Source organism: Dermochelys coriacea, chromosome 5 (genome assembly GCF_009764565.3).
Source record: "Dermochelys coriacea isolate rDerCor1 chromosome 5, rDerCor1.pri.v4, whole genome shotgun sequence".
NCBI lineage: Eukaryota > Metazoa > Chordata > Testudines > Dermochelyidae > Dermochelys > Dermochelys coriacea.
The window spans coordinates 100,498,740-100,525,513 of NC_050072.1; the positions used below are offsets into that span (position 1 = coordinate 100,498,740).

General features: G+C 41.2%; 2 protein-coding genes and 1 long non-coding RNA gene across 8 annotated transcripts in view; 1 reads left to right on the plus strand and 2 right to left on the minus strand.

Moving 5' to 3' along the window:
- The window catches only part of SMC5 (structural maintenance of chromosomes 5), a 78,835-nt gene extending 72,856 nt beyond the window's left edge, over positions 1–5,979 (minus strand). For 2 of the 4 annotated variants that reach the window (XM_038401888.2, XM_043515163.1), the window contains exons 1-3: positions 5,563–5,975; positions 3,255–3,396; positions 1,519–1,571 (exon numbers count right to left, since the gene is read on the minus strand). In XM_038401888.2, coding sequence (XP_038257816.1) covers positions 1,519–1,571; positions 3,255–3,396; positions 5,563–5,735 — 368 coding nt within the window. In that variant the 5' untranslated portion in view covers positions 5,736–5,975. Of the gene's footprint in view, positions 1–1,518; positions 1,572–3,254; positions 3,397–5,562 lie in introns of those variants that run through there. The other 2 variants (XM_043515162.1, XM_043515164.1) reach the window with 2 other exon arrangements.
- Positions 5,980–6,076: 97 nt separating this feature from the next.
- LOC119855584 lies at positions 6,077–11,955 on the plus strand. Its single transcript, XR_005292974.2, has 2 exons — positions 6,077–6,729; positions 11,173–11,955. It is a non-coding gene; the product is annotated as an uncharacterized LOC119855584 (long non-coding RNA).
- Positions 10,109–26,774, minus strand: part of MAMDC2 (MAM domain containing 2) — a 97,302-nt gene continuing 80,636 nt past the window's right edge. For 2 of the 3 annotated variants that reach the window (XM_043515165.1, XM_038401889.2), the window contains exons 10-14: positions 24,153–24,246; positions 22,615–22,767; positions 14,051–14,310; positions 11,430–11,514; positions 10,109–11,106 (exon numbers count right to left, since the gene is read on the minus strand). In XM_043515165.1, coding sequence (XP_043371100.1) covers positions 11,042–11,106; positions 11,430–11,514; positions 14,051–14,310; positions 22,615–22,767; positions 24,153–24,246 — 657 coding nt within the window. In that variant the 3' untranslated portion in view covers positions 10,109–11,041. Of the gene's footprint in view, positions 11,107–11,429; positions 11,515–14,050; positions 14,311–22,614; positions 22,768–24,152; positions 24,247–26,774 lie in introns of those variants that run through there. The other variant, XM_038401890.2, reaches the window with a different exon arrangement.

Sequence of the window (26,774 nt, forward strand, 5' to 3'; positions counted from 1 at the left end):
TAACTTCCGGTTCCACTTATATTATACTCCCTGTTCTTAAAGGGGTCGATCCTTAGAACAAAGTTGGCTAGCTCCATTCCACAAGAACAAAGAATGCCCATCTCTATTATAAAACCACTATATCTTGTCTTTAAACTGTATGTTACAATATGTAAATCCTCAAACACACCAGAAGAGGAAACTAAGACATACAAAGAAGAAAATCTCAAAAGATCTACTTGAAGCACATTTTTAAGTCCCACCTTTTCCTATTATTTTCCCATTCACCTAAGGTGTTGTCTGGTATTATATTGTCCAGGTGAAAGACTGTTGCACCATCTTTAACAAACAACACACACACCTTCACCACCCCACTCCTTCTTTCTGGTAATGCAGTCCTTGCTATCTTCCTTTTATATTATCCTACAATTACTCATGGAATCTTGTTATTAGGATGATGGTTGTACTGTTTCCATGCTCATGAGAAAAACAAAACAGATTCCCTTTCATTAGCCCTGACTTCCCATATTACAGTTTCTCTCCTTTGATTTAAAGAGGACAACAACAGAACCTCATCTTGAGCTGAGGAAGCATTCTCCAACTCTGCAACCAGATTCCCACCCATCACCAAGCCATGCAGATGTTGGCAGGTCAGTTACTCCTTGTCCTAGAACCAACTTCTCTACCAAGGCTCACTGTTTCCTCAAGATCCAGGATAACCTCCTTCAGTTTCTTCCCCCCCTCACTGGTAATCAGTTGTCACCTTGACATCTCTTTCCTACCTAAGCAACATGTTTACTAGTTAATCAGCTTCCAATATCACCTCCTGTGCTTGGTTTCAAAGAAGTCTCTTCGGAATGGGTCAGTCTTTGTTCAACCGCCCCATCCAGGTTTGAGGCCAACTGTTTGGTTCCTTTTAGTCTACAGGAAATGTTATGCTACCTTTTATTATTTTACCCTGCCTCTCCTTCCTCCCTATTCTTCTGCCTGTTGTCTTTTTTTTGTTTGTTTGATGCAGTCTAAGTTCTTTGGGGCAAGAACCCACGAAGTACTATGCAAAGTTATGTTGCAATGCAAGGTTGGAGAAAGGTTTCTGAAGAGTTTTAATTTTATTTTTACTAAATATAGAACAATTTGGATATAATTACATGTTATATCAATGGTTATAAGTGTTTACATAAAACATTATTTGCATCACTTAACATTAAATACACCAAAATCTAATACGATTAAGTCAAGACACTTGCTTTCTATATACCACTTTTCTTTCTTTTTCTGCATGCAGGGAGCTTCCCTTAAAGATTAGGCAAGCTGCAGCAGAAAATGACAAATTGTTAGCTAGCTAATGGATCATTTCTTACAAACCAGTAACCTGACACTTTAAAATTTATTACACTAAGCTTATGCTTCAATAAAGAACTCTTTACGCACCACAAATCACCAGTGCCTCAATAGATGCTGTCTACAAAACTTTTTACAAATCTGTTTATTAAAACAGAAACACAAGATAAAGCCAGCAAAAATGGTTTTAGTACTTACAGTTCAATTTCAACCAAGCCTTTAGAGCACCCTCGCTTTACATACAGACCAACCTGCAGAGCAAGTTACAAGAACCAGTATTTTAGATTATTAAACACAAAAGGTATCTATTAAAATATATTTAAAAATCAGACTTATAAGACTATTTAGATTTAATGTATAGGTATGCCAATAACTAGTACCAATTTACAATGCTGCCATGCATACAATTCCCTCACATGTAGTTACAATAAAGACTATGCCTGGGCAATAACCAAAGAAATCCTGTTAAGAGGAAATTAGAATTTTATACAAAACTTCTCCCTCCCTCCTTCCCTCCCCAAAGCTTCAGTTTCTTCTACAGGGGAAAGAGAGAGTATGGATCTTTTTTGTCCTTCATGATCTGCTGCAAGACTGATGCCCTATATTAGACTGGTCCTTGAATCAAGTTACACAGAAGAAGGAATTTCAGACAAAGTCATATTGCCTACTGCTAGAAAATACCAATGAATGTGATTAAAAGATGAATACACTGATTTGGCCCAAAGCCCATCTATTTTTACAAAAAATTGAACCCCTTGGGCATGGGGAGGAAAAAGTCATTAATAAGTCTAGAACAATTAAAGGGATTCAGCCTGACAGCTGAATAATCCATCATCACTAAACCAACTTTAAATATACCCTCTTAATTTGCAAAAACACATATAAAAAGGTCAAACCAACAAATAAGTAGATTAGAAAATCCTACTGCCTATTCGAAAGGTCCACTTTCAACATCCATAAATACACTTCTCCTTTATAAAGTGTAGTGTATTAAAGAAAAAAAATGAAATTTTATTCACCTGTAAACAGAGTTTTTAAAGATGGACTCTACACATTCATATTCATGGAACACGCTGACAGTGCAGCTCTGAGGGTAGAACCTTCTTGTAGCAGTAAAATGCTCCAACGAGAACTATCGGGGCTGCAATGTCACTGCAACATATGAACAGGATGTGCAGAGCCTACCCAAAGAACTACATTTAAGGATTCTCTATTCTTGGGCATTGTTCTCAATTAACCCCGTATGTTGACATTCTTATTCCGGAATAAGAGAGATTTGTTCCTGCTTAATTGAACATACATCTAAAATGCATTAAGATAACAGGAACAAGGCACTCTTATTCCGGAGTAAGAGTGTTCGTATTGCCAATAATGCTGTCAACAACACACTTCAACGCTCTATAAGGCTCTTACCCAAAAGCATTATATACCCCAAAATCATCTAACTTGCTCTCTAACACAAAGTCCTTTGTTATCAATTATCAACAGATAAGCACCTCAGCTTTCACAGATTCCATGCATTTTGCAAGTTCTCATGAAAAAAGATTTAAAAGTGATTAAAGTAGTAAAGTGAAACATTACAAATTTAGAAAATGTAAGAATTACCACTATTCCTACATGCTTCAATTTATCTAATTAGGTTGTATTAACTGCAAAATTTTAAGAGGTCCCAACATGAATCAAGTGCTTCCAGACTGAACACAAGAGCTCAGTTAGGTTGATAAGCAGAAGACCAACATTACAGCTGCAGATCTCTTTATAGATCTAAAGCAGAGCTGGACAATTCAGGGAGATTTTGTTTCTGCAGCAGATTGACCTGCTGAGGTGTTGTTATGCACCTGGAGTTTACAAAGCACCAGGATTATGGTTATTCCCGCTGGACTGGGCCCTAAATTATTAAGTTAAATGTCTAGATCTCAAAAATTTGCACTCACCTTGTCTGCACGTCCTATGAAAGAAGGTTTTCCTGCCAATCCCAGACAAATGGCACACACAATGCTTGACTTTCCTGTTCCATTGGCTCCTACTATCATGTTCAAATGAGGTCCTGGAGACACTTCACAATTATCATATGTTCTGAAAGAAACCATCATTTTAGGCTAATAGACAGTGATATGGATCAGAAAAATCAATCACAATTTCATGCAAAACAAGCATGTTTGCCTCAGCGCCATTCTGACATTGTTTTAAATATGATAAACCAATACTTCTAACAATACTGCAGATAAGATTGAAGTCTTTTCAAAATATTGTTTTCTAGAAAAATTTAACACCTGGCAAAAAAACCCTAATCCCATATCATTTAACGCAGTGTAATGAAAATATACCAGCAGCACATATCTATCCTTTACCACGGTGACTGCGGAGAATGAAAAGCTTAGGGTAAAATCCTGGCTCCACTGAATCAACTGCATAGCCCCTCTTGACATCAATGGAGCCAAGATTTCATCCTTTATATTTTACCCTTCTGTCAAAAAAAAAAAGTTAGTCTTTTAGGGAAAATGGACAAGTTGAATTTTGCAAGGCTGAATTAAACACTTTTTGTTCAGTTGATTGTTTCTAAGACTGTAAGATTTGACTTGGGTAGGTAGAGGGCTGTCTCCTGTAGTTGCAGATCTTAGAAGGCATAACCTGCACCAACGGCCTGTGTGATATCACAGTAAGCCAGATCTAAGATCTGCAGCATAGTTCCTGTCAGTAGACTGAAATTTCCAGTCCAATCTGAAATTTCTGTGATAAGTTAATTTAGTTACAAAATCTGAGAATTTTAATTAAAGCTAATATTAAAAAACTCTTTGGGGAAGGGGCAATGGTTTTGTTATATGTTTGAACAGTGCCTAGCATAGTGAAGTAATGATCTATTACTGGAGTTCCTAAGGGCTAATGCACTACAAATAATTAATAGAATTAGTACAGTCAGTACTGTACCTCCTGTGCCATTTATTTTTACATTATACTCAGTATCTTCTACTGTCCGTTCATTTTCAATTTTCCAAATGCAAAAGAGATTTTACTGACAACACATAGCCACACTTAGAAGAGTTCAGGGATATAAGTAACAGTTTGTCTTCATGTATACCAGTACAGCTGCACCACTGTAGCACTTCACTGAAGACGCTACTATGTCATCGGGAGAGCTTCTCCTGGTGGTATAGTTTGTCCACCTCCCTGAGAGGCAGCAGCTACGTCGATGGGAGAAGCCCTCCCATCAACACAGCACTGTCTACACAGAGGGTTAAATCGGTACAAGTTCATCACTCAGGGGTGTGAAAAATCCACACCACTGAGCAACAGTTATACCGATAGCGGTCTGTAAAGTAGACATCACCTAAAGATTTGGCTGCCGGGGCTTTTGGTACCCGAAGATGAGTGGGAGACAGGCTGTGCGGCAGACACATAACCTAACTGTTTCTTCTTTAAATGATCAGCAGTTGAATCCTTCATGCTAAGGCTTAAACTGCCATATATTAGGTGTCAGTGTTAACCTATTGGGATACATAGGGCAGTTCACACCACCAAAAGCAATTGTTGCCCAATCTGTCTGTAGAATCAGGAAGACGACAGCGCTGTCCTTACATTTACCTTTTTAAGGTTTTGGTCCCCAGCCATAAAGCTAGAGCAGTTTTTTTCTGGAGATGTGGAACACGAAAGGCGGGGGAAGCTGGCCAGTACCCGGCGCCTAGCCCAAGCCGCTTGTGAATGACAGCCAAGCGCTGTCCGACACTGAAGGTACAACCAGTAACACACACGCTGCCCGTTTTACAAGGCGGCCGACAGAGCCGTGAAGTCTCCTGAAGCCGCTAGTGCCGAGAACTAGGCCGGCCGCAGCAGCCCGAGCACCCCGGGGGCGGCAGGAGCCGCACCGGCCCCATTGGCAGCGCGGCGGCAGCGGCCGGCCAGCTCTGCCCCCGCGTTCCCACACCGGAGCCGGGCTCCCTCCCACTACCGCACGTGACAGCAGGGGCGGGACGGCGCCTCCACCGCCCAGGGTCACGTTTGCGACCCAGCCCCAGGCCTGGCCGAGCGGTGCCTGGCGCGATCCCCTGACTCCCGGAGCTGGGCCCTTAGCCGAGTGCCAAATACCCGCCTCCCCACGGCCCAGCCGGCGGCGAGCAGAGACTCGCGGTGCGGCGGTAGCCCCCCCGAAACGAGCCTCAGCCCCCACCAGCCAGGTCGCTCTCGCCCGCCTCCTCCCCTCGCCTCGCCTCGCCTCGCCTCAGCAGCAGGGGGCGCCGCACTCACAGGAAATTCTCCATCATGACCCTGACTATAGAGCCTTCCACGAAGGGCGACTGTGGCTGCCCCTGGCCCTGGCCGCTTCCCTGCGGCCCGGCAGCCCCCGAGCCTCGCTTCCTCCACCCGGCGCCGCTGCTGGGAGTGGCGGCCCCGAGTTTCCGTTTGCCCGGGGCCGCCATCTTTGCGCCAAGCTGAAGCCCCGCCCACCCCCTGAAACTTTTGTCGCGCGCCGGTAAGATGAAAACGAACCCGACCCCGGGCGCCCTATTCCCATTGGTAGACAGAGTGGGACGGCAGGGGGGAGGCAGAGTCCATTGGCTAAGGGAACACCGGGCCTCACGTGAAACCTCATTGGTTGAGAGATGGAGGGGTGGGGCCAATTTTCAGTACGCAGGGTCCGTTCGCGCGACACGGATCGGAGGAGGCGTCCCACAAGCCGGCCAGCCTGCTCGGGCACGTGGTGCGTTTCCGTCAGGGGGGGTGACGTTGGTTGTTGCGGGCTCTCTGATAGGGCTTTTACCTGGCGATCGGGGGAGGGAGGTGTAATAGCGTCCCAGCTTGACCCCCTGTCTCCGCGTAGGCGCCGCGCCTCATTTGCAGACGCCGGAACCACAGAGGTTTGTCCCCCAACTAACAAGAAAACTCTCTACAGCTCGCCGCCTGCTATGCAGCCATCAAAGACTACATTGCCCAGCGTGCAGCGCGGCAAGCGAGCGCCCCCGTTCCCTGTGACTGGCTGAGCATTGCGTGGCGGGAGACGTAGTTCTCTTGAGCCCCTCCCCGCACTGGGAGGGCTGCTGTTCTCTGGTTTGGGGGGGGGCGGCGGAGGTCTCTGTTTTCCCTGGCGGGGCTGATTGCTCCATGCATGAAGCAGGGCTCAGCCTTTCCGGCTGGGGAAGGAGGGGAATTGCTCACCCCACCAGCTGCCTGCAGACCAGCCCCCGCCCCTGGGTTTCTGTATTAAAGTGGTTTCAGAGCAGCAGCCGTGTTTGTCTGTATCCGCAAAAAGAACAGGAGGACTTGTGGCAGCTTAGAGACTGACACTGACAGCAGCCTTCGCTGCTGTGCAAGATGCCAGGAGAGGCGCCGGCAGACTGCTGCGCTGCTTCTCTGATCCTGCTTTGGTGGAGGTGGCCAGTTACAGGCACAGCCCTGACCCCTGTAGACAATTTTGTAAGTATTGTATAAAAATGCTAGACTTCTAAATTCTATGATGGGTGAACCGGACTGTCTGGTACTATTAAGTGAGACTAGTGATATAAATGAAATCACAGAAATTTAGTGAACTTCTGATAATCTATGGGATACAGTAATACCACAGTATAGAATCATAGAATATCAGGGTTGGAAGGGACCTCAGGAGGTCATCTAGTCCGCCCCCTGCTCAAAAGCAGGACCAATCTCCCATCTTTATCCCAGATCCCTAAATGGCCCCCTCAAGGATTGAACTCACAACCCTGAGTTTAGCAAGCTAATACTCAAACAACTGAGCTATCCCTCCCCCTAAAAATATATAGGAATGATAGAGTAGGTTGCACCAGTGGGGAAGTGGTACTATATATGAAAGAGTCAAATATAGTAAAAATCCTAAATTAATTAAAAATTGTATACTAGAATCGCTATGGATATAAATTCCATTCTTGAATAATGAGTATAGCAGTAGAAACATACTACCATCTGACCAAGATGGTGATTATAACATGCTCTGGGAGATTAGAGAAACTATAAGAAAACAGTAATAATGGGGGATTTTTAACTATCCCCATATTGACTGGGTACATGTCACCTCAGGACAGGATGTCGAAATAAAGTTTCTAGACACCATAAATGACTTCTTCTTGGAGCAGCTAGTCCTGGAACCCACAAGGGGAGAGGTAATATTTGATTCAGTCCTATTAATTTAATTAAAACACTCCTATCATACCATGTGCCAGTAAGAGGCCCTTCAGGAAGGAAGGTGATTTTATATTCTGAGAAGCAAGGGGTAGGAGAGAAGCTAGGAGCAGGGCTCAGATGATTTAGGGTTAGTCAGATGAAGAGTTCCTGGCATGGAGACAAGTTAGCTGCTGGTATCTTAGTATTGTTTGACACCAGATGCATTTATATTTTTAATAAGTCTCAAAGTGCCATTTTCAATTCACTCCTCTATCCCCTCCCTGATATTTGAAATTGGAAAGCATAAAAGCTATCGCTGTTACAAAAAACCATACTAAGGTGATTTCAAACTGAGGGTGGTGTTATTGTCTTTTCCACAAGATGGCAGCATAATCAAGCAATTCTTCCATAGAGAAAGAATTTTAAAGGCATATGGGATATACGATCATTAACAAACAACTCCTTCAGGAATATGCTTGTTTTAGTTATTTGTTATTTATTAGGGAGCAGGGGCAGAGAGAGCCTTCAAAATGGAAGCTGCTGGATTGTATGGAACATTAGTCATAGGGATTGTTCCTAAAATTCACTAGTTATTCAACATCCTTTCCCCTCTTTTTGAGGAGGGCCCTCAACAGATTCATGTTAGTGATGGGTGGATATTCCACCATCACTGTTGGAACTGGCAGGACTTCCACCAATGGCATTAGGGTTTTTGCAAGTTCCTTTCCTTACAGCTGAGCTGACGCTCTCAGTTGCCAATATAGCTCCAGCCATAAAGAGTGGGGCAACTAGATTAAGAAGTTACATGAAAGTAAAACTGAAGTAACAGAGTGGTGAGCCAGGCCCTTATGTTAAACCAAGATTAATCTAATACTGGGCCAGAATCTGGTCTCATTTACACTAGTGTAAACCCAAAATAACTGTATTAAATTTGATATCAACTGGATTTACACCAGTGTAACTGATAAGAATTTGTCCCTCTTAAGTAATAAAAATATGCAAAAAGAGGAGCTGATAGAACATATACATACAAACAGCAAAATGAAGAGGACAATATTACAAACAACAAAGGGACAATGGAAAGATCTGTCCTGCTCTCAGGACAATGCCAGTTTTACTGCAATACAATTCGTTTCCAGAAAAACCAAATATAAACCACTGTTTGGAATCCTGTAGTTGCTTTTGAAGGCTCTGTTTACATAGCTATACTGGAATAGTCCACAGAACTGGACTTATAGCAGTTGCATGAGGATTTATTTTTAAAGGCATCTGAAGAGATTTTTAGATGTCTGATTTATATGACATGTCATATAGCTTAGGTATCAGCTTCAATTCTTTGCTTTGCTGTGATCCACTTATGATGCTCCAGTGATGCAAGGGGCCATAAAATAGAGGAAACTGGCCTCCAGATCCAGGATATTCCCCTGGTGCAGGGAGTTTCCTACTTAGCATAGTCATTCCATCAGTCTGTGCAGTCTTCCTCCCCTATCTCAGCATAGAGACTTGCCAATTGGGGGAGCATTGTGCATGCTACCTCTATTCTTAATTGACCATGAGCATCAAGGGGTCATGTGCTGCCCTGAGGCTGTGAATTCAGGAAGGACAAAGTGTCTTAAAGCCACCTTTTCTCTTCATTCCTCTGTCTAGTGCAGTGTCTCTTTCATTTGTGGATCCCTAAACAATTTTAAATGGAGCTGTGGACCCCTTTGGAACTCTTAAGACAGTCTGCAGACCACCCACTGTTCTATGATAAAAACAATGTTTTGTGGACCCCTTAGACATAGTCTGTGGACCCCAGGTTGAAAACCACAGGAAGTATTGGTTAATTAATATATCTTAAGATAGTTGTTTAATGTATATATTGTATTGAACAAAATCAAATCCTTTGTGCCTCCAATGTTAAAAAAACACACCAAAAACCCAGCTGATTGGAGGCATAAGGTAAATCTACACAGCAAAAATAAGAACCCTGCAGCAGCGAGTCGAAGAGCCTGAGTAAATTGACTCAGTCGTGCACTATGGGGTAAAAATAGCAGCATAGATGACTTTTGGGGTCGGGCTGGAGCCCAGGCTCTGAGACCCACCCCTATCACCAGGTTTCAGAGTCCAGGCACCACCCCCAAGCTCAAACATCTGCACTGCAATTTTTAGCCCCATAGTGTGAGCCCCACAAGCCTGAGTCAGTTGATTCAAGCTATGAGACTCGCTGCCACAAGTCTTTTTTGCAGTGTAGATTGATAGAGGGCCAGATCTTCAGCTGTGGCCAAGGAATGTTCAGTGCAGCTTGGGGAGGTGGGGGTAGTGGATTGGACTCTAGATGCAAATTAGAGCAGCCTGAAGTCTGCTCCAATATGCACCAGGTACCAGCAGTCCCAAGGGACCGTTTTAGCAGCTGGGGATCACGGGTGTACAAAGGAGCATTGGCCACTCCTGTTTCCTGGGCCACATACCCTGTTGCAGCAGCCAGAATGGGGACTGGCATAGGAACTGTTACAGTGTCTACATACAGAATCCTCCTGTAGCTGGTTACATTGGCTTTTGGGCTGCTCTGGGCTCCTGTAGTGCAAATGTACTAGAGGATCCAGCCGATAATTTTTTCTGAAAATTCTAACCTTGTTTGCACATCATCATGGCAATAACTGGAGAACATGGTGTTTGAAGCGGAGCAATAAAATAAGACATTCAAAATTACATTTTATTAGATAGTTTGGTAATTTTAAAACAACCATCTTGTAATACAAACACACATATGTCTTAAGAGTTAACAGATTATGTGAATTTAGTTTCTTTTCAACATAAATGCAAAACATTTGTTGGGTAAAGTATGAGTGTAGAAACTAACATTTAAAAAAGGAGGCCTACAGTCCAAACAAAGTGTGCCTCTTCTTTCTATTGCATACAAACCAATAGCAGTGTATTTTAATATAGTATTAACTTGCACTGAATCACACTGGAACATTGATGGAAGTCCTTTTGTTTTGCACATGGATGGCAAATAGATTCATTATATAATTAATCTGGCAAAGAATAGTGAAAAATCCATTCATATGGAACATTTAAAGTATTAGCAGTAAGAGACTACATTTTCCCAGAGAGATTTGTCATCCTGAATAATTGCATTCAATGTGCAGGACATTATTAATATCCAATATTATTTACGTATTTCAAAATATTTATATAAAGTCTTGAAATAAAAACAAAACCCAATTTCTACCCAACACAAAACATTCATTGAATGCAGATTTAAAATAACACAATTTCAAATTTTAATTGTGCCCGTTTTACCTTCTTCTCTTTACCTATGTGACAAAAAAGATTTACCAAAAAACATTAGTATTTTATTGCTTGATCTGTGCAAAATGGAAAGCCTTTATATAATATCTAATATCACATGCAAAAGAGAAAAAATACAATAAGAACAGTCTAAGAAGCCCTGAGTCAGTAACTTTGTTACAAAGGCCAAAGACAAGAGTGCGCTGAGTTCTTCCTATACATCGGTGACATATTCAAAATACTCCAGTATTTATCGTTTTATATAAAAAAGGGAGGGAATTGTGCAGTTTCTCACATATAACTTACATAGTGCTTCATTCATTTCAACAGAACTTATTTAATACTCAATTTCATTTAAGTCATCAGAATCCCCGGATGAATGCTGAGTAATTTCTCCCATTTCTAGAACAGAAAAGAGGGAAGACTATTAACTGTTTTCATATTTCTTTATCATTTTTACATACACAGAATTGAATTACCATGTTGGACTTTGACCAAGAGACTGGGCTTACATCCATGTGCCATGGGATCTTTACTTACCACAAGCTATCAGGACTCTGGTTTTACAACTCTTCCAAAAAATGGCTCCTCCAGCAGTATGGTGGTCCTTAATACTGTGGGATTGATTCAATGTTGTCTCGGAAAAATAGCACCGACTCACTAAAACCACGACCTATAGTACCTAGGTGTCTCCTAAGAGAATTATAAGCAAGTATAAAATTTACCTATACAGGGGCCAGCCTGGAACAGAATATCATCTATAGCAATGTCACTTCTTATTGACACTCCACGAACTGCTTCAACAATAATCTGTAAAATAACCCATATAGTTTTCATAAATATCACATCTAGAAAAAAGTACACCTTTTTAAAAATGCAAAACCCTGATGCAGGCTATTTTAAGATATAATGCAACCCCAATGCAATTCTAAGAAAAAAATTATATACTCAGTGATTAGCATATTCTAATAGACTTCATTCTAACTAGTCCTAGAACTGGGATGCTTGGGACACCCAGAAAAGGCCAATCAAATCTCAGATTTTGGTATGGAACTGTTTTGTCCTAAGGATGACTGACAAATAATCGGTTAGTTTTCATGATGTAATGTTTCTCTTGTTTTTTCATTGCCCGAGTGTCGTCCTTATCACCCGGGTAAGTTGTGAGGGCATAATTTTGTGATAAACCAGCAAGTTCTTCCTCTTACTCCTGTAGTTGAATTTAGCTCTTAATAAAAAGCAATTTTTTTCTAATTAATCTCTAGACATTTAAGACAAAATGAACCTATCAGTGTATGTTTTCTATTAATGGTTAATGCATTTTGGGCCACTCTTGCGCCAATAGATTAGAAATTTTACCACTGACTTTAATAGGAGCAGACACAGGTTCTTATTGTATACACCAGAGTTAAAATCCTGGCCTCATTGAGGTCAATTGCAAAGCTCTCATTGACTTCAACAGGGCCAAGATTTCACTGCAGAATTACTGAGGCACAGCCACAAGAGGAAACACAGCAAAAGGATGCATTTATGCATTATTACAAATGTTTTTGATAACAAATAAAAAATTATTTGATGATTAAATTCTAAGTGTATGAGGGACTTTTTTAATAAACCAAATATAAGCTCTGATACCTTTCGGTAGCCAAATTCTTCTAAGCAGCCTATCAACAGAGAATTCTTGTCAGCAGAAGTATGCATTCTCTCTGATAAAAAGCAATTGTCTCTATTCTGGATAGTTTACAAATTGAATTAAACATTGTGAAGGAATACAAGATGGGCATATTTTGTTTGGTTGTGTGTGTGCGCATCTGTTTGTTTGTTTGTTTCATTTACACAAGGACCAAGATGCAGCTATTCTGGTGAAAGCCGGGAGGTCCTGAATAGTTAGAGAGAGTGATAGGATGGTCTATTTTTCACCCAAGTTACATAATTTTAGAGGTCCCTCTAATAAGGCCGTTGGTTAAGGAGTATGGAATAACTGAATCTAAAGATGCGTTGCCAGGTGAGGTCACATAATAGATGACCAATGGTTGGACAGATGAAATTGGCAACTATGGGATGTGCTTTGAGACCAGTAGAATGTGCATCTTAACCAAGAGAGATGCATCATTAATGAGTCCAAATTTCAATGAATGGAGTTTATTGATCTATAGTGACATTGAAAGAGAAATGTAAAACCAGTTGTGGAGAAGAAATACAAGCAAAGATGTACAGATATATTAAAAAGGGACTAAAAGACTTTCCTCCCTTAAGATTTTTATGTGCGTATCTATGCAATCAAAATATTTGGGTCAATAAGGGTCTAAGTCATTTTTGTTATCGTCTTTTGTAAATCAGCATACAATTAGATTTAATAATCATTCATAGTAAAATATTCCAAGTAGCACAACCCTGGGTATTGCATCATCTTCCACCTGGTTCATTTCCTGTTATAACTTGCACCAGTGCATTTCTAACCTTCATATCTTTGGATATTCAGAATTGGGGTTTGGTTCAAATACATCTCTAAATTTAATGTCAACGGGGCCCAGACTTTCATAATTATGCACACACTTGCATGGCTCACTTGCATATGCAATGTAACTGCATAAGCAAATGACTAGTTATACTTGCACAATCAATTAATGTAATTACATGGGCAATCGTGGTAATTTTGGCTTCAAAAAAGGCATGCAAATATGCCTGCAATGGAAAACATGCAGTTCAGAAAATGTAGATTATCAAGAATGAACATTATTAGGGTCCAGTCCTGTGAGGTGCTGAGGGTCCTCAAATTCCACTGAAATTAACCTGGAGTTTAGGGCAGATGGCGCCTCTCAGGACTTGGCCCCTCATTGGCAGTTACAACCTCAGCTAAAACATTTACGAGCTTGAGATAAAAATGAGATCTAGAAGATAGAGCTAAGACCACTGGCAAGAAAGGGTGGAACAATATCATTTAAATTAATATATACAAAAATGGACATGATCAGTTATATAAATTGAGGTGTTCACGTTTGCAACCCACTTATGACTGTATCTGGTATATTCCCTCCCTCTTATAAATTGGGAGAAGTTTTCCAGTATTTCATCTTGCTCAAATGAAATGCCACATGCAGCACCAGTCAGTGATCCTGAACAAGAAGCATCTCAATGCTTTCTCTGTCATGGACAGAAGAGGACACAAGCTCTGAATAGTATCATGGATTTGATTTCCTCCTTCCTATAAAATTTCCAGGTCTCAATGAAACCCCACCTATGGCAGTTTTTAATTCTGACTTCAAATGGAGCTCATTCTCTGAGCTAAAAAATAAATCCCACAGAACAGTGCAATTTAGTCTTCCATGTAGCTCAGTCTTTTGCTTACCTGATGGTATTTATCACATTCATATTCTATCAGTCCCCTTAGCCATGTGATGCTCTGTTCACCTCTCCTTCTCCATAAGAGGGTTTCTTCACTATCACCTTCCTTTTTCATATAAACATTTAACAATCCAGTTCCAGCTCCGTGCATGTGATAGAAAAATGTCAAGCACTGCTTTCCAGAGATCCCTCTTAGTGACCTTGAAGTCAGACGTGCTTTCTGTCCATAGATCATATTGGATGCCTCTATGTACATATAGTATCCTTAAAAAAATACCAGACCAAATATTAGTAAAATAAAATGGTTCTTTCCCTCAGTATGTTCAATAATAAGCCTGTGTGTGAAACCTGTTTGATAAATGCTTGCTCTTGCTCACAATACAGTTCAGAAATTAACACAGAGTCATTCGTTATATAGTAAAGCAGAGTATATGAATGATTAATGAAAAATATTTTAAATTAATATATACTAAATGAGAAAAATGTGTACAAAGAAAAAAAGATACCATGAATGGCGATAAAGGGATAACATTGGAAATAATAAAGGCCTGAAGTATGTGAATAAATGTTATGGAAAGGTTGCATATTTTTAAAATATACACTGTTTGTTTTAAATTTTTGCTTATGCATTGGAGTCATACCGGTGGAACTGAGCTGAGATTTTTTACCCTGGAGTATAGTAAGGAATACTGATTTAGATCAAAGGTGCAACCTCTAATAATTCAAATAAAGCCATGAATTTAACATAAGTAGAGATTTAATTATGTTAATATATGGACCAAATTCTGCCTTCAGAATGAACAGGGACCTCTCTGACTGCAACTGTTCTTAACCCAGGGATATGGCATGAGAGAGGCAGAATTTCACTGATCTGAGAGTTTACTGATCTCCTGGAGTCAATGGGATTTGTGTACATGCATCAGAGATCAAAATTTGGCCCTATATTTAGAATTGGTGCTTTTGATAAATCAAAGGAATAAAAATAAGTCTTTGCCACGGAAGACATCAATCATGTGTCTGTTTCAGTGAACAAGATGTGAAGATACAAGTCAAGAGAACTGATTAACCAGAGTGCATAAAGGGTTATGCTCTGAAGTCTGAATTGTGGGAAAATTGGTTATTAATTGGCAGAAGACAAATGATTTTTCCTCTGAGGGCCATCACACAGCTATTTCAAGCTGGAACATACTGATATATCAGAATACTGGGAAGCATCCCAATGTCCCATCTGTTACACATGGCAACTGTTTTGCATGTTGTGGCACATACTCCACCAGTAACTGGTAAGTTAAAATTTTGCAGCAGCTGTTCCTGCGGTCCCACTGCTCCCTTCTTGTCATGTTGGCAAGGAAAAGCTGCCCTTCCATCCCTCTGAATAACAGAGTTTACAACATTCTTGGGGCAACAGGGAATTCTTAAGGATTAGTGAGACAGGAGGAGAACAGAGAATGGCAGGAACAGCTGGTAGATACTCTGAACGTCTTTGATGATATTCAGAGTCATTATCTAAAATCATTCTGAAGAGGTGCTCTGTGGCCAAAATTATTTTTTTTGGTGGTGAGTAGCAGCAGGAGAGTGAAAGAGAGAAGATGTGCAGGGGGTAGAAGCATAGAAGAATATCTACAGCTGCAGATCTTCAAACAAGTGCACTCCCTGTAATCTGTCAGAGGAAATTCCCAGGGCTATTATACAGAACTGAATGCATGCTGGTTATAGAGATTTTAACTATTGTTTTGCTTAAAAATTATTCTTGAAGTAAAAATCCAAACTCAGAACTATGTCATTAGCGTAAACTAATAACACAATTGTTTTGAGAGCCAAATCAAGTTATAAACTAGCTGAAATGACTAGATCAGATCTAGATTTCATTATCCCATGTTTGTAAAGTTCCCAGTATACTTGGGTGAGCTAAATAAGTGAAATATTTATCATCATTTTGAAAAACATTTTTATGTGACAGCATTAAGACTGAAAGACCAAAATTACTCTTTTTCAGCACCTTTGAAAATCAGGAGACCATCCTCTGGGCTGTCTCAATGGTTAGGGGTCTGTACAATCAGACAATAGATTTCTGCTTTGAAGAGAGCACACTAATTTCCTAGGGTGGGGAATCTCTCTACAATGTCTCCTTCAGCAAGCAGATGGGCTTCAGTTTTTAGAAATATGGGGCCTGGATATCTACTAGAAAAGGGGTAACAGATGACACTATGTAGAAAATCCTGCTGGGGGAGAAACAGTAAACAAACCTGTGCCCTGCATTTCTTTTTGACAGTGGTTTTCAGCCTGTGATCCGCAGACCCTTGGGGGTTCACAGACTATGTCTAAGATTTCCAAAACGTCCACACCTCCATTCAAAATTTGTAGGGGTCCCCAAATGAAAAAAGGTTGAAAACCACTGCTTTATGATAGTACAGCCTGGTTATGAACCAAAACAAAGCTGGCAAAGCTGATTTAGCACAGTCCTTTTAGATTGCTATATATAGAAAAGGAAGGATGTGCCAGACAGTACAGTGAGTCTACACATGCCTATACAGGTATCACAATCACATTTTAAAAATATTCAGTCAAATGGATTTAAAAAACACTTGGAAAAATATTTATCCTGTCTTTCTGGCTGGATTCAAGCAAATCTAGTTTATGCAAAAGAAGTGGGTGTTAAAGATGGCAAAGACCTACTGGTATTAGGTCATCTAGTTCATAGCCTGCCAGAGTAGGATTGTTTCCTATGCTACATTTTCCAATTTTAAATGGACATTGTCAAGACATCATCATTAAGACAGTTTTTCTGATTATTCAGCCAAAATTTTTCCTTTGCATAATTTAGCCATAACAACTGCATCAAATATGCTCAAAATTTGTAACTGATTTGGTTGCTTCCATTTTTCATTTCTAATATCATAGCAGGAGTTTGATCAGAGCTTTGGCATTCCTGAAATGTATTAATACTTCTGCCTACATGTAGCACTGGCTAGCATTGACTGTGGGAGAACATAATTGCTTTAAAGACTGAAAACTGCAAGTGAGGTTAGAACTCTTCCATGTATATTCTCAGTTCAATGCCCAGGGCTTTGGCCATGTAGTCCACATTGACATGAAGGGAAATTGTGTAGCTGAAGCTCTGTAAACAGTCAAGAATATTCTCCTCCTCCATTAGCAGCTCTTTTCTTTCCTGCATTAATACAGAATTTTTCAATCCTGCCCAGGATGTAGCTATTGGAGGGGCTTTATTAAGAAGTGTAAAAGTGATGTTCTGCTGAGTATACATCTCTTCTATGCACAAATATCCCTCTCGATAGAGTGTGATTAGAGATAGGGCAAGGCTCTCTAGAAATAAAATAGTTTTGCAGGTGCTCTTGAATGCAGCTGTGTAAGACTCCACATACTCAATTGAAACAACTATGTTTAACAATGTTAGCATAGCTTAAATTCAGCTGTACACAGACTGAGTTAAAACACTATTTGGCAAGACAGTTTGGACAAGGCCAAGCTGTGTTATAATCAGACTAAAAATATGGTCATCATAGCTATCAGAATTGTTATAATTCAGTTCACCTACTGAGTTTAAGCTTTATTGCGTGAATTTCAGCCCTGTGCAAGAGGCCCAACAGAAGGCACCACTTAAGTCCTTTTACTTCTGCTAAATTATTCTGAGAGTTTAAGCAGTTATGAGCTGGGAGAAACCTTGTGTAAGGGTTGAACTCATCCTTCAGTTGATATATCTGTAAGCAAAAGCCCCACCAAAGACAAAAGGTATGCATGAACCTGCCCAGGAGTTTTTGGCTGAGGCAGGGGTGGGCAAACTTTTTGGCCCAAGGGCCACATCTGAGTGGGGAAACTGTATGCAGGGCCATGAATGTAGGGCTGTGGCAAGGGTGCAGGAGGAAGCGTGAGGTGTGGGAGGGGGTGCAGTGTACAGAAAGGGGCTCAGGGCAAGGGGTTGGGGTGCGGAGGGGGGGCTCAAGGCTCCGACCTGGCACTGCTTACCTCGAGTGGCTCTGGGTGGCAGCGGCGTGCAGCGGGGCTAAGGCAGGCTCCCTGCCTGCCCTGGCCCCGCGCCACTCCCAGAAGTGGCCAGCATGTCTGGCAGTGGCTTCTGGGGGTGAGGTGGGGCAGGCTGCTCTGCCGCGCGCTGCCCTTGCCTGTGGGTACCACCCCCGAAGCTCCCATGGCCGGGAATAGGGAACCGCGGTCAAATGGGAGCTGCGTGGGGCGGTGCCTACAGGTGAGGAAAGCGCACAGAGCCCTCTGCCCCCCTACCCTCCCCAGGAGTCACAGGGATGTGGTGCCAGCCACTGCCAGGATCGGCGCGGGGCCAGGATAGGTAGGGAGCCTGCCTTAGCCCTCCTCTTGCCATGGGGCTGGCAATCCCATGGGCCATATTGAAAGCCCTGATGGGCCGGATCTGGCTCACAGGCCATAGTTTGCCCTCCCCTGGGCTGAGGGATGTGTGTGTGCACACATGTATAGAAATTATATAGAAACTGAGGTCAGACAAGAACAGAGCTGCTGGAAGGAGCAACTGAAAGCACAAGGCTGACCCTGGAATAAACCTCAGAAGAGGATTTGGGTGCAACCTAAAGAGTCCTCTTAATGCTGTGAGTGAAAGAAGCTGTGGCCTGCTATTTGGTTTCCTCTGTGGTTCAGGGACACAGGACTTTTCACATTCTTTGTAAATAAACACAGCTGCATCAAACAAATACCTATCACCAATTTCCACTCTCAACTAGAACACCCACAGGGCCCAAACTTTGATGAGTTGCTTAGGTCAAAAAGGGGCCACACAGTACATAGGCCTTAGGCTGGCCTTCTGCACAGTGATTAATTTAATCCATTATGCTGCAGTCAGTAGAATTACTTCTAAAGATTTACACTGGTGTAAGTGAGCCATAACCGATACTATATTAAAGCAGCCAGGTAACAGCACGCACATGAAAAGTCCTGCTAATTAGGTTGATCCTTGGTGAATTGATGTAAGAGGCAACGTGAGGTGGGATTCTCTTCTTTAGGACAATCAAGCTTTAGCTTAGACACAAGGTGAATTGCTTTATAATTAAGGTCTGGTGAGGGTTCCCATAATCTTTTCATGTTTTTGTGAATCCTTGAATATTTTAAAAAGTAAAAAGGACACCAGGAGTCCACTCTCTCCTCTTTGAACTTACTTCTGTATAATTAACAAGCTAGTTAAGGGCAAAAATTCTAGTGCCTGCATCTTTGTTCTCTGAGGTAAACAGTTATTCTGTGTATTTTGTAAACACCTGAAAGGCATCCTTCAGACCAAGGGGGAGACAATATATTGGGAAGTTTTATACTACAAATTTTCTGTGACTCATGGAAAATACTAATATGCATCCTGTTTAATACAGCCAATTAGTTATCTCATTGTTTTGGGTGGAGAACATGCAGTAACCATTTAGGTTGGTCCTTTTAGTCTCTTGTTTTAGTCTTCTGAACTCTAGGAGGGTAGAATCCTTCGGATTTTGGAAGTATAAAGAAGGAAACAAAAATACTTCAGATGAAAACAGAGTTGCCAGCCATGGAGGATGGGCTTGTTGGGGCTGAAATTTCCCCTCTCCCATGGCAATTGGGGGTCAAGAGATACAGAACAGCCCCCTTGATTCCCCAGGCCCATCTTTTTGTTCCTCATCTCTTCTCTCTTCCTTGAAGCAAGGAGTAAAGGGCTGAGCACCCACTCCTTTATCTTGCGTCTTTCTCCCCTGTGGAGGCCTCACAGAATCTACTGCAGATCTGTAGTGACTGTGGACTTGGGTCAGAGTCTGGGCTTAGTGTGAAGTATAGACATACCCTGTAACTCCTACATAGCTGCTACATCTTCAGAATCTGTGCAACTAGTGCTAAGCCTGCTGTGTAGGGATAAGGGGCTCCTTTCTCTTACATAAGACAGGGCCAGGATTTGGCATTTATGGAAAAATTTTTCCTTTGTCTGCACACACGACACATCACTGAAATCAGCATAGCCCTGGCATACACAGACAAATTCTAAATTTGTCACTTAGCTTTTACAGCTTTCAGTCACACCCTAGATCAAATCGTCAGCTTGCCTAAGGCAGCATAGCTCTACTGAAGTAATATAAAATAGCTGTTTTGAAATCAATAGAGATATGCTGATTTACAGCCGCTGAGATTTTCCACCCTCTATGCATATCCAAAGCCTGCTGCTGAAAGAAGAAAAGAAATTAATAGAAAAAAATGAAAAGTAAAACCTACTTTATTTGCATTTTGAAACCACTATGTTTTGTCTTTCATTTGTGTTTCTATATGTGAACATTTATTATAGTAACTAGAAAGTATGTGTAATACTCACAGACCGGAAAGCCGAGCTCGGTTTAGCCACATTGAATTTAGAGTACAGACAGTGATAGTTTATACTGCCCCATCGATGTGCCCAAACACTGTTCTGAAGGACTACCGCAAGACGGGGAGGGCCCGTTTCTGCATTTCCATTCAATCACTGATCTCTCTATTCTGAACTCCAACCAACAAAGGTGGGAACTCTTATCCTATATGTGATGTGAACACCTTTTGCCTCTGACAGCCAACTCATTTCACACAATCCAAATAAAGATGAGAAAGAGAACAGGAAACAGAGCCTATCGTCTGATCCTTCAGTCCCATGATTGACACTGTCAAAGTTGCATCAGTCTCTATATTATAAAATCTTATGTTGAGAGATTTAAAAATACTTTGTATCATTCGCTTAAAATTAATTTCCTTTTAAACTAAAGTCTGCAGTAACATCCCATCCCAGCACAGAGAACAGGCAAGTCAAAAAGGTAATCTCTCAATGTGCATGCATTAGCTATCATTAATGGAATATATGCAAGAACATCCAGAGAAAGATAGACACCCGAGTTCAAAAATGAAGGGAAAGACTATGCACATCACATGATGTTAGAAGCACCCTTGACTAAGTTGTGTTAAAAGTGGCAATGACAGCTGCCCTAAAGCAGGCTGTATGTTCAGGAATGAGGAAAGATGCTATCTAGCCCCATGTAATTCATAGTAAAAGAGGGAAACCAACAAGTAAAGAAGCAGCCCAGAAAGAAGAGGCTGATACTGCATTACTCTGCACTAAATTCCAAGGGGTCACTTACCAGCAATATCTCAGATGCTGTAAGTGCACCCATATGCTATCCATGTCTCCCACTTTCACTATTATAGGGTTTCATTTGACTTTACCTTCACATTTGAAATGCAATTAAACTGCAGCAATCATCATCCCACATTTATAAAGGGATGAGGGCTGTTAGCAAAGGGTACTTGATTTGTAAGAATAAGTCAAATATGAGTGAAATTAAAAATAAATTTGCCTACCACTGAGAAGTCTCTATGTGTATTTTTCACTACTACATTATAGGGTTGGAAGTACCATTTATATTTTCTGAATAGTTGGTAAATTCTTTATTCCCTATGTAATTATTGCCACTAAAATAAAAGGTAACCACTGTTATACTAACACACAACCCCAAATTCTGTAGAGATAAAAATAAATAAACCTCTACAGTATGCTTCCTTTATGGAAAACAGTGAATCTCTTTTTAAGAACAGCTATAATTATCCAGACACATTTGGTGAAAACATTTTCTTTTAGGTAATTTCATCTACCAGTTGAATGCTATAGGCAGACACATGACACAGATTAAAACATTATCTTCCCAGACATATATTCATAGTAGCATCTTTCAGATAAGCTAACAGATTTCTTGCTTGTTTGTTTTTTCAGATTTTTGTTTTGAATAACTATTTTGGATATGAAAAGGAGTACTTGTGGCACCTTAGAGAACAACAAATTTATTTGAGCATAAGCTTTCGTGAGCTACAGCTCACTTCATCAGATGCATGCAGTGGAAAATACAGTGGGGAGATTTATATACACAGAGAACAAGAAACAATGGGTGTTACCATACACACTGTAACAAGAGTGATCAGGTAAGGTGAGCTATTACCAGCAGGAGAGCAGGGGGTGGGGGAACCTTGGGGAAATGGAATTAATTTGCAAACTGGATACAATTAACTTAGGCTTGAATAAAAACTGGGAGTGGATGTGTCATTACACAAAGTAAAACTATTTCCCCATGTTTATTTCCCCTCCCTCCCCCCCTGCAATGTTCCTCAAACGTTCTTGTCAATTGCTGGAAATGGCCCACCTTGATTATCACTACAAAAGGTCCATCCTTCCCCCCCGCCCCGCCACTCTCCTGCTGGTAATAGCTCACCTTACCTGATCACTCATTACAGTGTGTATGGTAACACCCATTGTTACTTGTTCTCTGTGTACATAAGTCTCCCCACTGTATTTTCCACTGCATGCATCTGATTAAGTGAGCTGTAGCTCACGAAAGCTTATGCTCAAATAAATTTGTTGGCTCTGTGGCGCCACAAGTACTCCTTTTCTTTTGCAGATACAGACTAACATGGCTGCTACTCTGAAACCTGTTATTTTGGATATGAAGGGTAAAAACCTTTTTACTTTGCTCTAGAATATCACTTCAAAGGACATTCATTTAACTGTCACTCTGCTCTGAAAGTTCAATGTGACCCTTAACTCACCTACCCCAGTAGTGTGGTCCCCTTTTGGTCCAGTGTATGAAGTGGGAGTTTGACCCCTCCTCCTATGCCAACTGCTTCGGTTTCTTCTCTCCTGGGTAAATGCACACTCATCCTTTTCAAAAGTACATTCTCCAGGAAAAGTTGACCACATCTCTGCAGTGAAAGAACACTGAGTTACATCCAAAAATGTATGGTTGGATACGTTACTTATATAATCTATTTTATCCATCCATTTACAATGTCTCTTTATGCATAGAGATATTTATGATAGGTTATACACACAGTGTATGAGAGATTGGAACACCAGGTAAAACCCCCATTTTCACAACTTTGGATCCCATTCTGGATCTGAATTTCACAATTTGGACCCTTCTCTAACATACATTCATATTCTTTTAAACAACCCTGCTGTTCAGCCCTGCTGGTCATCCGCTTGCTGAGGCCCTGATCCTGCAATGGGATCTGCTAGTGTAGGCCCTTCTACCAATGTGACAACCCAATGAGCTTAATGTATGCCCAGAGCCCATACATAAGGGACTGCACTAGTAGATCCTACCATAGGATCAGGGCCTACGTTATCTGAAGTCAAATGGAAAAGATTTAGCCTGCTCAGCCCACAGTACAGGATTCTGTGTTTCCTTTATTTCAGCTGATAATATCACAACAACATGCATTCCCTGAACTACTTTAGCTGTTTGGAATATCATTACATGATGCAGAAGAAACAGACAACCCAGAATTCAGATCCTGGCAGGAATGTAAAGGAGGAACTGCCTTTCAGCTATTCTGTTTTAATTTTTTAATTCATGAATATTTTAAACTTGCTTTTACCCTAGACTCTCCCTTTATTCTTCAACCGCTCTGGCCTGTTGGGACATTGCAGACTTTTTTGCTTGCATCAGCCATGAGTCCCACCATGTGAGGTAAGTAATCCATATAGGAATATCAGTTTAAGTGTGTAAGAAGCATGGTAGTGTCTTTGAAAATTCGGTTTAAACTACAGTATAAGAAACATGTATTTAGTCATATACTGATTGAATTTTACTGCTCCTTCTCCAAGCCACTTTTCCCATTTTTATTCAGCCTGCAGTGGTGGGAAATGGGAGTATTGCATACCCACTCCTAGCCTCTCCAAACTGCCCCTTATATCCTAATCAAAATAGCTCAGAATTAAAGTAAAATCATCAAATACTAGTACATAGGTTGATTCTGATTTTTATTGTAAAGCAGACTTTTAGGACCAAATTTAGCTTTGTATTAAGCACATACACCACCCACTGGAGACAATGGAGTTCATCAGGATTTACTCTGGTGCCAAAATTTGGCCCTCACAGTAGATCACTGAAGTAATGCTGCTTTCACTAATTGATTGACACTCACAAACACCAGAGTTACAGTTAGCTATGGAATGAGAATTTAATATAATTCTGTTAGGAAAATGGACACATAAGAAGGCTTTTTATAGCAAAGGCTGAGACTGGACAGTAGCTGTAGCAGAACAAAAACCTAGCAGAGATTTCAAATGCACATTGTCTTACCAGTGGTTTGGCAGCTTCCCAGGCTCACAGATATGTCATCCAGTGCCACCAGCCCACAGTCCCAAAAGCTTTTGCACCAGCTCAAAAACACCACCTGCAATTTATGAAGAACATGGGTCTCGGGTTTTTTTAGTTAAACCTGGCATTGTAAGCAGTCCTGACATTTTATACTTTTCTTGGTGTATTAATAAATTTTAAATTTTTTAAGCGTTGAAGGGATTGATTAAAAATTTTTCTCCAATAATTTTTGTCATGTCAGTTTAAATTAACTGGTTTTTAGACATTAAAAATATCTGTCACTACCAATAGAATAACCTTTCTCCATTTAATATTTTAAAGCTAATGATCTCTATCTAAAAAACAGATTCCGCTAATTTAAGTTCTCTTCACATACAGTTATTTTATTAGGGCGCACATCTTTATTAATATAGGAGAAAGAAAATCTCTAAATTTAGATCTCACTTTATTAAATTTCCTCTGGAAAAAAAAACAGTACAATTTTAGATTGTTTGCTATTAAACTAAAAGAAATTTTTCACCCTAAGAATGGTTAGAGTTGAATCAAAATATGGCAAACAGGCATATTACAGGTTTGACAAAATCCATGTTATTCTACAATTTCTGAAAATGAGAAAATATAATACAGCCAAGAACAGAAGGTTCCCATGATTACATTCAACTCTGAAACTGAAAAATTACATACTGTATTCTGGTTTTACAGTCTAATAAACTCTAGCATGTTGTTTGGTTTCATGCAAACCACAATATTATAGGTTTCAGAGTAGCAGCCGTGTTAGTCTGTATTCGCAAAAAGAAAAGGAGTACTTGTGGCACCTTAGAGACTAACACATTTATTAGAGCATTAAGCTTCGTGAGCTACAGCTCACGATGAAGTGAGCTGTAGCTCACGAAAGCTTAATGCTCTAATAAATTTGTTAGTCTCTAAGGTGCCACAAGTACTCCTTTTCTTTTCACAATATTATGGTGACTGTACATATCACTTTAGAGCACTGGGATTTTGAGTTTTCCGGATAGTGTACACAATGCTCTGGTACATTTAGCCAGCAATGCAAGAGCAGAAGCAGGCCTCAATGCAGGGAAACCGGTGTTTCCAGAAGGTTGCTGTAGAGCAAGCGCAGAAGGGGACTCCACATCCCTCTGAATGGACTCTCCACTTACTTCTCATAGGCTAGTGCAGAGGTGCGGGTTAGATGGGGAAAGAGGTATGACTAGTTGGTCTATAATTAAATAAATCCAATGATCACAAACCATCAACTAAGAAGGATTGCAAATCTTATTACAAAAACTCAGGGACCGTAATAGCAGCTATGGAGATGCTGACTGGCAGCTTCACACCATGCCTGTGCATTGTGAGGATGGATACAATCCTTCCCAACTCCTGCATATCAGTAGATCCCATGCACAGCGCCTGTTTATTTGTATAACAATTTCAAACATTAAAGGAACATTTTCTCCTAAAGAGAAACAGGATTCTGGGGGAATATCCTGAATGACTTGTGCTGCTGCGATACATTAACATTCCATTACTGTAATGGATGTACTTGGTACAGTCAACAACTTAGAAACTGTCCTTGTATTGCATTACACAAGAGGGACTCCTCAGATGAAAATGTTTTAGTGCACGCTCTTTCATACTATGGGGACTGTCCACATTGCTAGGGTCTAAAACTCTTCTTTTACTTTTTTATTTATAGTCTTGAAAATGAGAAAATATAAACTGCTGCATGGGATTTTCCGTTAGTCTTTGTAGCTTGTTCCAGCACCAACTAAAGTCGCTCTCACACACCCATCACAGCAGCAAGCACAGAGCCACTAACTTCTCCTGACCATCAGGGGCTGCTGTGGTGTCAGCACTGAGGGCAGGGAGATTTCTCCTCCACTCTCAGATCTGCAGGTGCCTGGCTAGAATGCTGCCAGTGTGTGAAGAGGAGGTGGCAGCAGCTGGGATGGAGTTAAGAGAATGGAATGGGAGACAAAATGGGTGAAGCAGGCTGGGAGGGACAGTGTATTGCTGTGTCTTTGCTCTCTGCACAACATGGATCAAAAGGGAAAAGCTTTTCTCAAAAGGGGGGGCAGAATAAGAATGGGGGATCGGGGCAACAGGCATGGGGAACCAGGGTTCCTTTTGAGACCTTTAGCCCCATTCTATACCCTCCTCCCCGCCTCTCGCACCGAGTTGCGCCTTGCACCCATGCTGAGTGTTCCAGTGAGAATGTTGCTTGAGGACAGTACAAAATGGCACTGGCATGATTGGCAAGAATAAAGCAATTGGGAATGTAAAAAAAAGTTATGGATACACTAGGGATGTAAAATGTTAACAGGTTAACCGATAAGCATGAGTCTTATAGGTAAGGTAGTCTGCTTAACGTTTAAACTCCACCACAGGATCCTGGCTGCTATGTTCCCTCCCACCTCCGCCCAGGGTCCGAGCTGCTGCGCCCTCCCCCCAAGCCCAGGGTCCCAGCTGCTGGCCACAGGTCCCAGCTGCTGGCCTTGCCCCCAGGATTCTGTCTGCTGCCCCACGCCCAAGATCCTGGCTGCCGACCCAGTGCCTGGGTCTCTGAGCGGGGCAGCAATGGAGTCCCCAGTGCAGGGCTGGCAG